Source organism: Bombus terrestris, chromosome 7 (assembly GCF_910591885.1).
Source record: "Bombus terrestris chromosome 7, iyBomTerr1.2, whole genome shotgun sequence".
Lineage (NCBI taxonomy): Eukaryota > Metazoa > Arthropoda > Insecta > Hymenoptera > Apidae > Bombus > Bombus terrestris.
Genome location: NC_063275.1, coordinates 3,294,256 through 3,308,342, shown reverse-complemented (window position 1 = coordinate 3,308,342; position 14,087 = coordinate 3,294,256). Strand labels below are relative to the sequence as shown.

The 14,087-nt window shown below is 28.5% G+C and overlaps 2 protein-coding genes across 10 annotated transcripts in view; one reads left to right on the top strand and one right to left on the bottom strand.

Annotated features, from left to right (window-relative positions):
• The first annotated feature begins 1 nt into the window (after position 1).
• On the top strand, positions 2 to 9,560 carry LOC100644523 (ATP-binding cassette subfamily G member 4). 5 transcript variants are annotated; one of them, XR_001098820.3, is made up of 11 exons: positions 2 to 1,918; positions 5,113 to 5,423; positions 5,968 to 6,141; positions 6,226 to 6,436; positions 7,034 to 7,141; positions 7,293 to 7,414; positions 7,499 to 7,667; positions 7,768 to 7,868; positions 8,183 to 8,450; positions 8,556 to 8,674; positions 8,761 to 8,842. XR_001098820.3 is itself a non-coding variant. In XM_003396275.4 (11 exons), exons 1-11 carry the CDS (start codon positions 1,738 to 1,740, stop codon positions 8,987 to 8,989), a joined length of 1,881 nt encoding a protein of 626 aa, XP_003396323.2. In that variant the 5' UTR covers positions 9 to 1,737; the 3' UTR covers positions 8,990 to 9,560. The 5 variants fall into 5 exon arrangements, 3 of the variants coding, with proteins under 3 accessions (XP_020719349.1, XP_003396323.2, XP_012165299.1); XR_001098819.3 differs by having other exon boundaries at positions 8,183 to 8,460; XM_003396275.4 differs by having other exon boundaries at positions 9 to 1,918; positions 8,183 to 8,338; positions 8,761 to 9,560.
• The window catches only part of LOC100644403 (ATP-binding cassette subfamily G member 4), a 25,963-nt gene continuing 21,434 nt past the window's right edge, over positions 9,559 to 14,087 (bottom strand). For 4 of the 5 annotated variants that reach the window (XM_012309910.3, XM_048407415.1, XM_048407414.1 and 1 more), the window contains 8 exons: positions 13,761 to 13,884; positions 13,466 to 13,580; positions 12,686 to 12,814; positions 12,456 to 12,577; positions 12,023 to 12,191; positions 11,673 to 11,929; positions 11,295 to 11,428; positions 9,559 to 11,058 (listed from right to left, as the gene is read on the bottom strand). In XM_012309910.3, coding sequence (XP_012165300.1) covers positions 10,839 to 11,058; positions 11,295 to 11,428; positions 11,673 to 11,929; positions 12,023 to 12,191; positions 12,456 to 12,577; positions 12,686 to 12,814; positions 13,466 to 13,580; positions 13,761 to 13,884 — 1,270 coding nt within the window. In that variant the 3' untranslated portion in view covers positions 9,559 to 10,838. Of the gene's footprint in view, positions 11,059 to 11,291; positions 11,429 to 11,672; positions 11,930 to 12,022; positions 12,192 to 12,455; positions 12,578 to 12,685; positions 12,815 to 13,465; positions 13,581 to 13,760; positions 13,885 to 14,087 lie in introns of those variants that run through there. The other variant, XM_048407416.1, reaches the window with a different exon arrangement.

Here is a 14,087-nt window from a genome sequence, read left to right as displayed (position 1 = left end):
ATAAATATTGAGTTGTCCCAAAAGTTTCTTTTGCTTTGTAAGTAAATAATGAGTGCATAATATTTTATATTTTATACCATGTCATTGAGCTATGTACAATTCATTCTTCACATAATATCATTTTCCCAGAATTTTTGGGATTTCCTAGCAAGATATCGTTTTAGATGCATTTTTAGGTCATTTATTGAACTGAATCTTTTATCGTGAAAACAATTTTTTAACGGAACGAATGAATAATAATAATCACGCGGAGCCACATCCGGAGATTATGGAAAATGAGATAGAACAACCCAATCAAATGATAATAATTTGTTTCTAACGGTTAAAGATATATGGGTCCTGACGTTATTGCAGTAGAATACGACGTCTGTTCGTTAACTCTGGCCATTAGAAACAACTTATTAAATTTGATTGCGATGTCTTACCTCCTCCGTACTCTCCGGATATTCCACCGTGATTATTGTTTATTCTTCTTGTTAAAAAATTCTCTTCGCGGTAAAAGAATCAGTTCAATAGATGATATTAAAATACCTAAAACAATATTTTTCTAGCAAATCCCGGAAGTTTTGGAAAAATAGTATTATGTATATTAGAGAGATGGAGAAAAGTAATAGATCATAATGGGTCGTACGTAACTCAATAATTTGATATAAAATAAAATATTGTACATCTATTATTTATTAATAAAAAGAGAGAATCTTTTGGGACAACCTAATGTAATATTGATAGTGATAACATTTATTAATAATTAGCAGGAAAAAGCTCTTTGTTAGATACAGTAATTAATAAAAACAATGAAAAAATATAAAGAATCGTCGATTTATAAAAGTGATCGTGATAGAAATGTTTTAAACGAAGTTACGCATGCAGCACTTCAGATGCAATGAACTCCAGAATGCAAGGTCAAACGGGACTGGACACGCTTCCCGTAGCAAGAAAGTTGTACGGCCCTGTAATAAAGAGTTAATCGGCAGTCGCCGTCAAGAATTCGTTGGGATCGCATATCGTTTCTATTGCGTTCGCCGTTAGATAAAGCGTGCGTTGGAAACATAATGCTTCTTCTGCTAAATAAAGTGAATTCAACGAACTACGTGAAAAATTCTTTTTTCATCGCAACATCTAACTATATGCAACCAATGAATCATAGTGAATAATGTACATCTTCTTTGTTACCTTCTTGATGTATTCTTCATCAACTAGTGCAATCTCCTTATTGCGTATAAAATTTTCATATTAGATGAATCTAAAATTGTGAAAAATTACAGTCAACTGAACGTGTCCTAAAAATTATTTACTAATTAGTAATAATTGCTAAACACTTTAAATTAGTATTTACTCACAATAACATTGTGTCTTTAAAATCAGCTATTACAAAATAGTTTGAAGTTTTAATTTTTGAAAGTGTGAACATATGTATATATATTATGATGTAACATTGCTGGAAGTATATGTATATATATATATTTAGTATTCCCCTCGATGGAATTTTGATTATGTGAAACTAAGTGATCATTTATATTTATTTTGTGGAGGAAAACATCCATTTCATAAGCAGCAAATAGCTGAAGCATTTTGAGCTATAATCATCATTTGTGATTGTGCGCTGTATATGTGATAACAGATGATAACATAGTGCAACCTGCGTAAATATCCATTTTCGTGGGTCAAATTCCAGTGGTTTATCTGGACGATTAGTTTAAATACATATTTAACAGTCGTCGGATGTAAGAAATCAAGATGCAAGTGCATCATAATAATGCAATCGTTAATCCATCAGCGAGAATGATCGGCGAAGAAGAATGCACCGTTCAACTGACAATGGGGGAGGACCAGAAATTTTTGAATTCAAATTCTCAGTCGGTTACCAAGATGCACATCGAGTTTGACAATCTCTCGTATTCCATCTGCTCTGGTAAAGGCAAGTATACTTAATGCGAGAGATATAGTGAGGTCGTAAATTAAAACCTAGTCAGTGGTGATCATATGTATGTGTATCCAAAGATGTATGCATTTTGTGGAAGCATTTTAAATCTGTAAAAATTGTAAAATTAATTGTTAATTTTAATATATCAAATTCCTTTAGAATAATTGTGCATTATAAAATTGAAGAAGTATAAGAAATAATAAATTGTGTATTGCTTGGACTTGTTTTCCAACGCAATGCTGTTTATAATTTGTTGAAATATTAATAATACGGAGAAAGAAAGATTTCAAACCATGGTTTGCAAAATTACTTGTGAATTAATATATTAAATTCCTTTAAAATATATATGTGAACTAGAAAATTAAAAGTAGTAAATTGTGTATTACTTAACTCTGCTTTCTATGCTATATATAATTTTTTAAAGTATATTTAAAATATGCCAACTTTGATACTTGATCAATTTTATGATTTTATTGTACTATACCTTTTCCTTTCTTAGTTACTTCGTGTGTATGAAGAAAATAAAACAACTGCATTACTTAAAGGATGACTAGTTATCATTTTATCTATTAGTTAATCGAGGAGAATAATTTTTAAATGGTATTTAACATTTACATAATTGTCGATTAATTACTTCAAGCTTAAAGACAGAAATCAACTTTTTGTTGCTTATTTTTTTTCATTATTTCTTTTCATTATATTTTGCTGCTGAGCTAAGATACCTGATACCTTTAGTTATCTTAGTTTAGTCTTTACGCATTCTGTGACTGTGTACAGTTCCTTACAAAAGCCTGTATGAATCAATATTTGAAATATAACAAATTAATTTTTATTATGAACAAAAATAATACAAATTATTAGATCTATAAAAAAAGAAGAAGTAAAAAAATATAAAATATAATTTTACAAAATTATACATACTCCTATTGTGCATAGCTACATATTGGGTTGGCAACTAAGTGATTGCGGATTTTGTCAATACCATCTAACGATTATAAATATATTATGAACACATTAAAAGGTATCAGTCTGTAGATATCAATAACTGTTTACGATCTTCTTAGAATTAATAAAATTAAAGATTTTGCTATTTCTGACGTTTAGTCTTTTATGGTGTAGATGTTTAGATTTTTTTAAACTTATTCCGAAAATATGTGAATATCAGTTAATATGAAAGTATAATTTTATAATGAATTTTAGTTCTTTTTGATAAGCTGGACGCATCAAATTCAATGTAAACATGCAAACTTTTTTAATTGATTGTACCAGTGATTATTAGTAGGTAAGAATGTTTATTTATGCCACAAATATGTGCTACGTATGTGACTTATACATAAATGTATGTATTCCAATCAGTAATATGCGACTCATAATTTTAATATTTAAAAACTTTTACCAAGCAGTATGTTTTTAAATTCAGCGATAACTATAAATACGAATGATCTGTAGGAACGAAAATGAGAAGGCTTTATACTTTATTTGTATCTATTCGCGTAATACTTTATGATGATTTTTATTTATCTCAGCCAATTATTTGAACAATTTATTATAAATTGCAAGTATATATTTTGCATTAACCCGTTGCTTGTTAATGATGTGTGAATAATAGGTTAAATTGTGTAATCTCAACCGCAATATTGACCACATCAAAATAGAAAATAGCATTAATGAAAACTGAAGTCAAGGTTGAAGGTCATTTACGTAAGAATCAGAGAAAGAATACAAAGTGTATATGTGAATTCACCGTTTTAATTAAAAGACATATTATTTTCATTCTTCTTCTATAAATGTATAAAATCATTGTAAAATTAAAAAAATATCGTAACTAACAATAACAAAAAACACTCGTGCGTTTGCATATAGGTGGTATTTCTAATAATATTTATTCAAATTTAACATAATATGAAGATAAGTATATGCATTGATAATGCTTTAGTCGCAAGTGGCAAACAACAAATGTAAATTGTAAGTAGGTTACGGATTTTTAGGAATTTATAGTATATAATTATATTATATTATATATATAATATATATACATATATAAATTTGTATGTATAAAATTGCACAGAATGTATTTAATATGAAAGAAAAGAGAGTATGAAGAAGAAGAAATAAGAAGAAGAATATGTAAATTATCCATAATATAGTACTTTCTATCACATTTGTTAGCTAAAATAATTTTCTACTGAACTCCTACTTTTTTAATTATATTCCCAAAATTATGGATTTGTATAAGAGTCCGCAGTTTAATTATTGGGTTTTACAATGATTTTTAATTTTACAATGATTTTATACATTTATAGAAAAAGAATGAAAATAATTTGTCCTTTAATTAAAACGGCAAATTCACATATACACTTTATCTTTTTTCTTGATGACCTTTGACCTGAACTTCAGTTTTCATTAATGCTATTTTCTATTTCAATGTGATTGCGGATATTGTCTATACCACCTAATGACAAAATCCGTCAATCGCTTAGTTGCCAACCCAATATTAGTAAACGTTTGTTCACCAAATATTTCTAATATTCTGTTTGCAAATATTTTTCAAGCATTTAATATTATAAAATTACGGTTCTATTGTAGTATCTGGACTGCAAAATATTCAGGCAAAATAATACTTTTTAGGGATTTTTAAGATCACTGAAACCAAAAATGAGGTTCGTTTTTCATGGAAATATGGTGTAAACAATTTCGATCATCTTGTTGATGTGCGACGTCCTTGTGGACTTTGACGATATCTTTTTTAAAGTTTGGTACTTAACCTATTGTATGGCTTACTCTATACGCATTTGAATCATGAGTATTGGATTAGATTATTTTTTAACCCAAGAGGTATTTCTTATTTTCCCGCTTCCGTGAGACGGTCGGTTAGGTCATACAGATGAGTATATAGAGAGCAGTGAGCGGTAAGCGGTAACATAGGCATTTACTGTATTATCAGTTGTTTTGCTGTTCACCGCTTACCGCTCTATAATATCACGGCCTTGCGCAAATTTCTACAGTTAAAATATGGTTAAGACCTTTCTGGATTAAACGTTCATATGAATTTTCAAAACTATATATTTCCGTGAAAAAGATTTAAAATACTCTTGAAATAACACATAAAGATAAAAATTTTTGCATTCTGGATAGTATACTTTATACAAATTTATCATAGAGAAAATCAAATCTTTATCTTTTTACAGAAAAATCAAAAAGAATATTAGAGGATATAACAGGATGTTTCCGACCTGAGAGATTAACGGCGATTATCGGTCCTTCCGGTGCTGGGAAAACGACGTTGCTTCGTATTATATGTAACCTGAAAAGTACAAATGTTAAAGGATCGATCACAGTTAACGGTAAAGAATGGAATGGCAGAGCTTTCCGAAAACATACATGTTTCTTACCGCAAGAATTTCCTTTACAACCTCTTCTTACTGCCAGAGAAACGCTCTACATTGCAGCACGTTTAAAGGTTCATGGTATTCGTGAACTGCGCTCCTTCAATTTGATTGTACGTTCTACATGTACATCATTTGTTGTAGAAAGTAATATGTATTAATTTGTGGTTATTTGTTTAAGATCCATGTGGCGAAATGTCATAAAAGAACTTTTCTTTAAGAATTTCGAAATTTCAAATCATTCAAATTTGAAAATTTGAAAATTGAAAGTTTAAGAATTTGGAAGTTCGAAAATTTGAGAATTGAAAGTTTAAAGATTTGAAAATTCGAAGGTCTGAAAAATTAGAATTCTCGATGTTCAAATACTCGGAAATTCGGAATTTTTGAAATTTCAAAATTCAAAATTTTGAAAATTTGAAAGTTCAGCAATTTGCAAGTTTGACAGCTCGAAAATGTAAAAGCTTGGATATTCGGAAATTGAAAAGTTTAAAAACTTGTAAGTTTGAAAAATCAAAAGTTGAGAGTTTAAAAATTCACAAGTATAGAAGTTCGAAAATTTGGAAACTTTGAAATATTAAATTTCGAAAATTTTGATCAAAACACAATTATACATTTACAAGTGAAATATTCCATATACATGTAAATCTAACCTTACAGGTAACGGAAATAGCAGAAAATTTGAATTTGACAAGCTGCTTAGACACTCTAGTAAAGAATCTAAGTGGTGGAGAACGGAAAAGATTATCAATTGGTTTAGAAATAATCACAAAACCATCTGTCTTATTACTCGACGAACCAACCAGTGGACTTGATAGTACATCTTCGAATCAGGTCTATAACATTAATCCTATAATATCTAACCTTGAAAAGTGATCTAGAAAATGATATTATTTGGAATAAAAATATTTCGGATAGGTAATTGCACTGTTGCATAAAATAGCAAAAGGAGGTTGCACAGTCGTTTGTGCGATTCATCAACCCAGTAGTCGTATGATATCGCAATTTGACGATTTACTGGTTATACATAACGGGACGTCGTTTTATTGCGGAGCTTGGAACAACGTTTTCTGCACGTTTAGTGAAGCAGGATATGTGTGTCCTCAGTTTTATAATATATCCGAATTTGGTAATATACGTATATGTTATTATTTGAAGAATGCAAAGGAGAAACAGGGAATGACAATTTTAACGAACTTTTTACTTTCTTCGTACACTCCTGTGAATGCCCTTTATCGCTAGCTATGTCGTATTAATTTGAATTAAAATTTTCTGCGTCCTACAGTAGTTATAACAAATTGAGGTGTAACGACACATATTTTTCATTTTTTACAATTTAATGTACTAATTTACTCTTACTTATATTACTCACTTACTATATATATATATATATATATATATATATACATACGCACACACATATATACTATATATAATACTTACAGTATATTACTTAGAATCATGAATGAAAGTTGAGAATGATATAGAACAAAATGAAGAATAAAATGTTTTATGTTTATATAATATCTATGAGAAAATATGACGTTGCGATATTATACATGTATATTGTGTGTGTATATTAAAAAATAAATTTTCGTTTCCTTAGATATGTTAGAATTTGACATTCCCCCTTTTTCCCGTGGAACCTTCATTTGATAATAAATGCTACTAATAATAATATGAATCTGGTAATTACTCAATATATTCATTGTTAATTTCGTTGTAGTTGTAGAAGTTGTAACTGGGGAAAGAAGTGGCGATTTAAATAATCTACAGGAACTTAGTCGAGATAAATACTTAAAATGGAAGAAACACTTCCAACATCCTATTAGGGGTAATTATATTATCTTGAAATATTTACATAGAAATTCGCTATTTGTAAAGATAACATTAGAATAATTTTTTACTAGAATAATTAGAATAATTAGAGTAAATAATAGACTAATGTTAAAATAATAATGAATAATCTAGTACAAGTATTTTAGGAATAAATGTTAAAGTTGCCGCAAAATTGGATAATAGTACCGACATATCGAAGCTATCGTCTATATGGCAAGAACAGAAGATTTTATTATTAAAAGCACTAATTTGTATTAAACGAGACAATGTTAGTAATTACATCAGAAGTTAATAACTTGTAGTAATTCGCTTCATTTAAAAATTTCATTTTTGTACAAATTGTTTTTTGTAGACTTTGACAAAACTGAGATTCGCAGCTCACGTTGTAGTAGCTTTTTTACTAGGCATAGTATTTTACGATTCAGGAACTAATGCTAGTAGGGTTCACAGCAATATAGCTTGTGTATTTTTTATTCTGCTGTTTTTATATTTCGCGAATTCCATGCCGGCTGTGCAGATATGTAAGTTAAGTATTTGTTAGCATCGTTTTTACAATATTAGAAATCTAAGCATCAAACTAATTATTACAAAGTTCATGTTAAATTTTTGCTTTACTTACAGTTCCTATAGAAGCTGCAGTTTTTATACGAGAGTACTTAAATAATTGGTATCATTTAAGGTCTTACTTTTCTGTAAAAGTATTGTCAGATTTGCCATTACAAGTAAGTGTAATAGTAGCATTTGTATAATACATATATGTTTGTTACTCTAATATGATAATTAGACTGCGGATGTTTATGCATTTATGGGAAACTTAGAAGCACAAAAATATTTAGAATGCTTGCAATATGAAAGAATATATAAAATATTAAAAATAAAATACTTATTATAACATTCAGTAGGGTAAATCTTTATTTAGATTCCGTTGTTTTATTTAATTATGTTTGTAAAAGTATAAATTTGCATAAACATCTTCAATGTAATGACAGTATATTGATTAAAAATATTATTTTTAATATAATAGTTATCTTTGTAGATTCTTACACCTTCGGTATTTATTTCAATTGCATACTATATGACTGGTCAACCGATGCAATGCGATAGATTTTTACGTACGTGGTTAATTTGTATTTTAACAACAATTCTTGGACAATCATCAGGAATGCTTGTTGGGGCTGCATTCGATACGCATGTAATGTATGATTCGAGATAATTACGACGTGACTGTATAGGATCAAGTATTCTCCTTACGTTCGCCGAATTGGGAACATACATACTACGTCACTTATAACATTTGTATCATTGTAATTTTATGTAATTTCAGAATTCAACACATATTAATTTGATATAAAGACAATCCAATTACGTAAAATTAAAATAATACTAACAAAATTAATTAATATTTTCAGATGGGAATTTTCTTGATTCCTGCACTCAATATGCCAATGATATTATTTGCCGGCTTTTTCCTAAAATTTACGGAAGTGCCATCATTTCTCCAACCTTTATGTTCCACTAGTTTCTTTAGGTAATTAATACATTTCATAATTGATAAAGATTTATTTTTTTTATAAAATTAATTATAGAAAGAAAATTATTTTTGATTTTCTGTAGGTATGGATTTGAAGGTATGTTGCAAGCAATTTACGATGGAAACAGAGAAAATTTACGGTGTGATGAAATCTATTGTCCATTACGTTCACCTAAAAAGATTTTAGAAGAAATAGATATGCCCGCAATTTCCTATTACATGACTGTATTAGGTTTATCTGTTTGGATAGTGTGTTTACAACTCTTGACATACTTGGTACTTAAATGGAAAGCACATAAAGCCAAAAGATGATGTGCTTAAATGTATCTATACATACTTTTCATATGATATCGAGTTAATTAATATTTTTATCACAAGATATTATTAATACTTATATTGATATTTTTGTAAATTTTGTCATTGTGATATTTGTATACAATTAATAATATTATATAACTGGTTATATAATTATATTATAACTATTATGTAACTATTATAATATATAAATGGTAATACTTATTCTTTATTTAAGGCATATTTACATACGTTCCATTACAGCTCGTAAGTCAAGCAATTTATAAAAATTTTCGAATATTACACGTGTTGCGATAACATTTATCGGATTTTATATAAATAGATAAGAGTACTAAATCTTTTTTTATAATACACTAAATGCTTCTATTTTTTCACCTAATTATACTTTCAAGATCTAAGATACGGATTTTCTTATCAAGATAAATATTTTCCACTATCTATGTATGTTCATATTACAAATATCGAACACTTTTATACTCGATCAAGAAATATTCATTCGTAGAAGTATTATATCTGAGGATTATCCAAGGGTTATCATAAGTTTAATAAATGTACTCTATTAGAAATATCTTTCAAATGTTTTACTGTTCCTTTAATCGTAATCACAAGTCCAAAGTATTTCCGTAAACACTCACATAACGTAGCTCACTGACGATGGAAACAAGAATACTTTGAATAGGATTGTTTCAAAGTTACAATTGATTAACTACAATTTCTTCGTCCCACCAATATATTGAATATAAATATATTAATAAAATAATTGTATAAAAATACTTTACATGTACAATCGATAATTTCAAGTACAAAAAGGGCAAGAAATTTCTACCATCACACGTTACAGAATAATGAACTTAACAATATCATTTTATACAGAAGTATGAGCAGTATTCAATTGTATAACTAATTGTATAGATATACAATTGGTTGTATCATTAACAATTTCAAGTAGGAGAAGTTAAAAGGTTTCTCACGTTATAAATTATAGAATATTAACATATAAAATATACTTATAAAATAAAAGTTTGCGTAACGTACAACTGGAGAGCCAATTTTCTCATTTTATTTCGTAAATTAATATGTAAAAAAATATATTTGCATTGGTAATTGACGTTCGTTGAGCAATTTTAAAATATCACGTTCAACTTCCGAAAATATCATTTCGGAAAAATGTATCAGCTTAAATATATACTTAATTTACATATAACAGCGTGTTTCTTCTCGTCTATCAATCTTTAGTGATGGAATTATTAAGATTATTGAAAAAAATTATTCTATCGTAATGTAATTCGACCACGAAAGATTAATTTACAATTTAGACATTCAAATGTCTAAAATTCTTATTATTATTGAATATGAAAAATAGAAATAACGAATAAGTTAAAATTGATTCCAGAATAATTCTAAATTGTATTATGTTATTACGAACGAGTAGATATCGCCGACATTATTCTCATTTAAAAAAAGAAAATCTGGTATTTACAAATTAGAGATATCACCAGATCATTAATTAAACGAGATTAATTAAACCGTTAATTAAACCAGTTTAATAAAAACAATGTCTTTGACTTAGTCAGAATTATACACATTTTTCAAGAATTCATAACTACTACATATAAATGTATTTATTTTTTAGTATCAAAATTACTTAAGAACCAATTTTATATCTCTATAAAAGTCACCCTGTATTGAGCAGAAAGTATTTGCAAAACTAGAGAAATAGTATAAATACATTCTTCGAGTACCTTTCATATAACGTCCTATACAGCTAAATAACGATCGTTTATCGCTTACGATACGAAACAAAATCGAAACAACAAGTTCGAAGATCACTTTGAACTTAATCGGTTTATCGTACAGACATGATCTTCCACTTAAGAAGAAAATACGCGGCACATCGCGTTAGTATAAGTATTATTATAAGCGCCACAATGTCATTCCAAAACTGATTACCTTCCATCGCAATATCAGAAAGGAATTTTGCTGGATATCTGTAATGGCAGTACAAATTTTCGTTACTTTTGCAGAATAACACTGGTCTATCGAATCCATAAATTGCACCGATATATCTGTAAATTTATAAAGAAAATTAATTTAAACATTATAGAATAAATTAATATTTTTATAGAAAAGTTAATTTTTTCTAATTATTTCATAAAAAAACTTTTATGTTAAAAGATTGTAATAAAATATTAATATACAATAATGCAAAAGTAATGTTTTAAACAATTGGAACAAAGCTGCATAACTTTTGTTATCTTTAAAATTTATGACATATATAAAAATATAAAAAAAGGAATATTACCCTTCCAAACCATATCGCAAGAAACTGATATATGTACCCCACTTAAGGTAACTTGGTATATCACGTAATGTAACACCAAACCCAGCGAACATCATCAATGGTACGGTCAAAGTTGGTCCCACGAATGTTCCATTCTAAAATTTTAAGGAGATATGTTAAATATCTTCTAACTATGAAATGTTGTTGGTACTATGAATGGCAAATTCATATTGTGAATTATATGACTATGAATATAACTATGAATATAATAGATAGAAAAAAGATAAAATATTGGTTTACTGCACTTTGTGCTTTGGGTATATTACATATTTTTGTATATTATTTTCTATAAATACATAAAAATCGGCAATTTAATTATAATTATTATGATATACTTACAATTACATTGCACACCGCCCCAATCATGAGACCAGCTCCCTGTGATATTAGAACCACTAACAAGCTAATCGCGAAAAACATGAAAAATCGTGACATTTCTAATGGTTGAGACGTGAACAAATACGTTATCACCGAAAAAAGTAGACAACATATTACCGAAATCGGTAATTCGATGACAGTAATGGCCGTATAAAATGCTTTTAAACTGTACCATCTGTTGAAATGTTCTTTTAATAGAATGCTCATTTGCATAGGAACTGAAAAAATATTAAAACCCTATTAAAAATCATATTTAAAAATTATCAAGAATTATAACAATTAATCGCTAAATTATGAACTGTTTTACGTACAAGTAACTACGGTAAGCATCATTGTGGTCATCAAATGATGTATAAGAATGGAAAACAAAAGATTATAATTATCTAACACTCTGGCACCGTCGGTCCCGGCTTCAATGAAAACCATACCAAGCATTAAACCAACGGCTATATTAACTATGATTCGTAAATATGTTAATGTCTGCAATAGAAAGATATCAATTTATTCGAAGAATAGTATTTATTCATCTATGACATTTCATTCAGTATAAGCTTATGAAAAATCATTCATCATAAAGAGAGAGATTATATTACTACATAATGAAATATTAATTACCACTACTTGTAGATTACTAAGGATAATCAGAAATAAACATCACATCCTAACAAATTATATTAATTAACGCATAATTAATAATTGTTTAAATTGATAATTTTGTAGATTTTGCACTTTTATAATACTTACAGTATCTCTTTTAGACTTTATAAAACCTCTTTCAATCAGAATTTTAATCTGATGTATTAAAGAAGTCGCATGAAGACTACTTTTTCCACTTAAATTCACATGCTTCTTAATTGGATGCAACGCTGCAAAACGAAGAAATGAATATCATGAAAAAAAATCATTCTCGGATTTGATTTAACTTATATATAATCTTATTAAAATGATGCAAATTTAACTCGTAATAGATGTACCTTTCAAATTATTTGCACTTATAAGAGTATCAGTATTTTGGAACCATTGCGTACTCTTGCCGTTCTCTGAGCCCGATATTAACATCGCTATTTTGTCATCTCCATATTCACCGCAAGCCAACTCAATTACTAAAATAAAAAGCAATAAATTAACTATATTGGGCAAAATATCTAATTTTCGAAAAATGAAGCGTTTTCATTTAGCGCGAAGAAATTTAAACAATTTTCAAAAAACAGAACGCAATATTTTATATCAGAAAATTAAACACTATATCTGATTAAATAAATAAAAAACTTATTTGCATAAAAAAAATACAAATGTGTGTGTGACAGACTTACAGTCTAGTCAATTACGAATATATATGACATTAGGTTGTCCGAAAAGTGTCTTTCTTTTACAGATACGTCTTTTGCAACGATGCATCTTTATACAAACATGAAACCTAATCTGTCGAACGTTGTGATTTTTATTTTGATAGAACAAAATGGATCATACGTAATTCAATAAAATAATATAAAACGGAAAATGTGCGTCCATTATTTCCTTATAAAACGAAAGAAACTTTTCGGACGATCTAATATAAATTCTAATAAAACGTAACAAGAATTCTATGTGAAACCATACTGGGAACCAGTGTACCGCTTTGTAACTACCTATCTATATTAGTCTTCCATAAATATCTTAAACGAACATTTCGACAATCTGAACATTTGTTATTTTTAGCTCGACTGATTTACAATCTCGCTATATCTCTCTATCCAACTATACGTCGCTCATACCGTAATCAGCTGGATTGTAGTATACAGGACATGGCAGTTTAACGTTTTCCAAATAGGAAACCAACTGGGTGGTTGCACCATGAAATAAACATTCTCCATTCGCTAGTACATAAACCTGCGATCATAAATACGAAAATAAAAATGAAGTCGACAGCCAGGCATACAAAACATAAAAGTCTACATCTTGAATGAAACATAAGAGATACGATCAAAATGCAGACATTCAAACTATGATTCAACACAGGCAACGAATAAATTGTACAAAAAAAAACCTACGGCAAAAAGTACCTCGTACCAGATCAAACAACTGAAAGAGCGAGGCGCTAGGTTGATGTATCGTGCAGACGATCGTCCTTCCTTGTCGTGCGAGCAGTTTCAACAAATTTACCACATGCATACACGATGAACTGTCCAGACCCCTGAAACATTCACCATACTATATGACTACTGTTATCTCTATATATTATTATCATTAGATTACATATGTTTATGCAATTATATAAGTGAAACTTAAGCAGAGATTTGATATAACTCATTAAGGACCAAATAACAATTTATCACAATGTTGTAAATATTTGAATTGCTTGTAGAATCATTGTAGTATATTATTATTATAAACAGA

Coding starts and splice junctions, on each gene's coding strand:
- LOC100644523 (XM_003396275.4), top strand. CDS start 1,738: ATGCAAGTGCATCATAATAATGCAATCGTTAATCCATCAGCGAGAATG. Junction 6,142..6,225: donor ATAGTACATCTTCGAATCAG/GTCTATAACATT, acceptor TATTTCGGATAG/GTAATTGCACTGTTGCATAA. Junction 7,142..7,292: donor CTTCCAACATCCTATTAGGG/GTAATTATATTA, acceptor CAAGTATTTTAG/GAATAAATGTTAAAGTTGCC.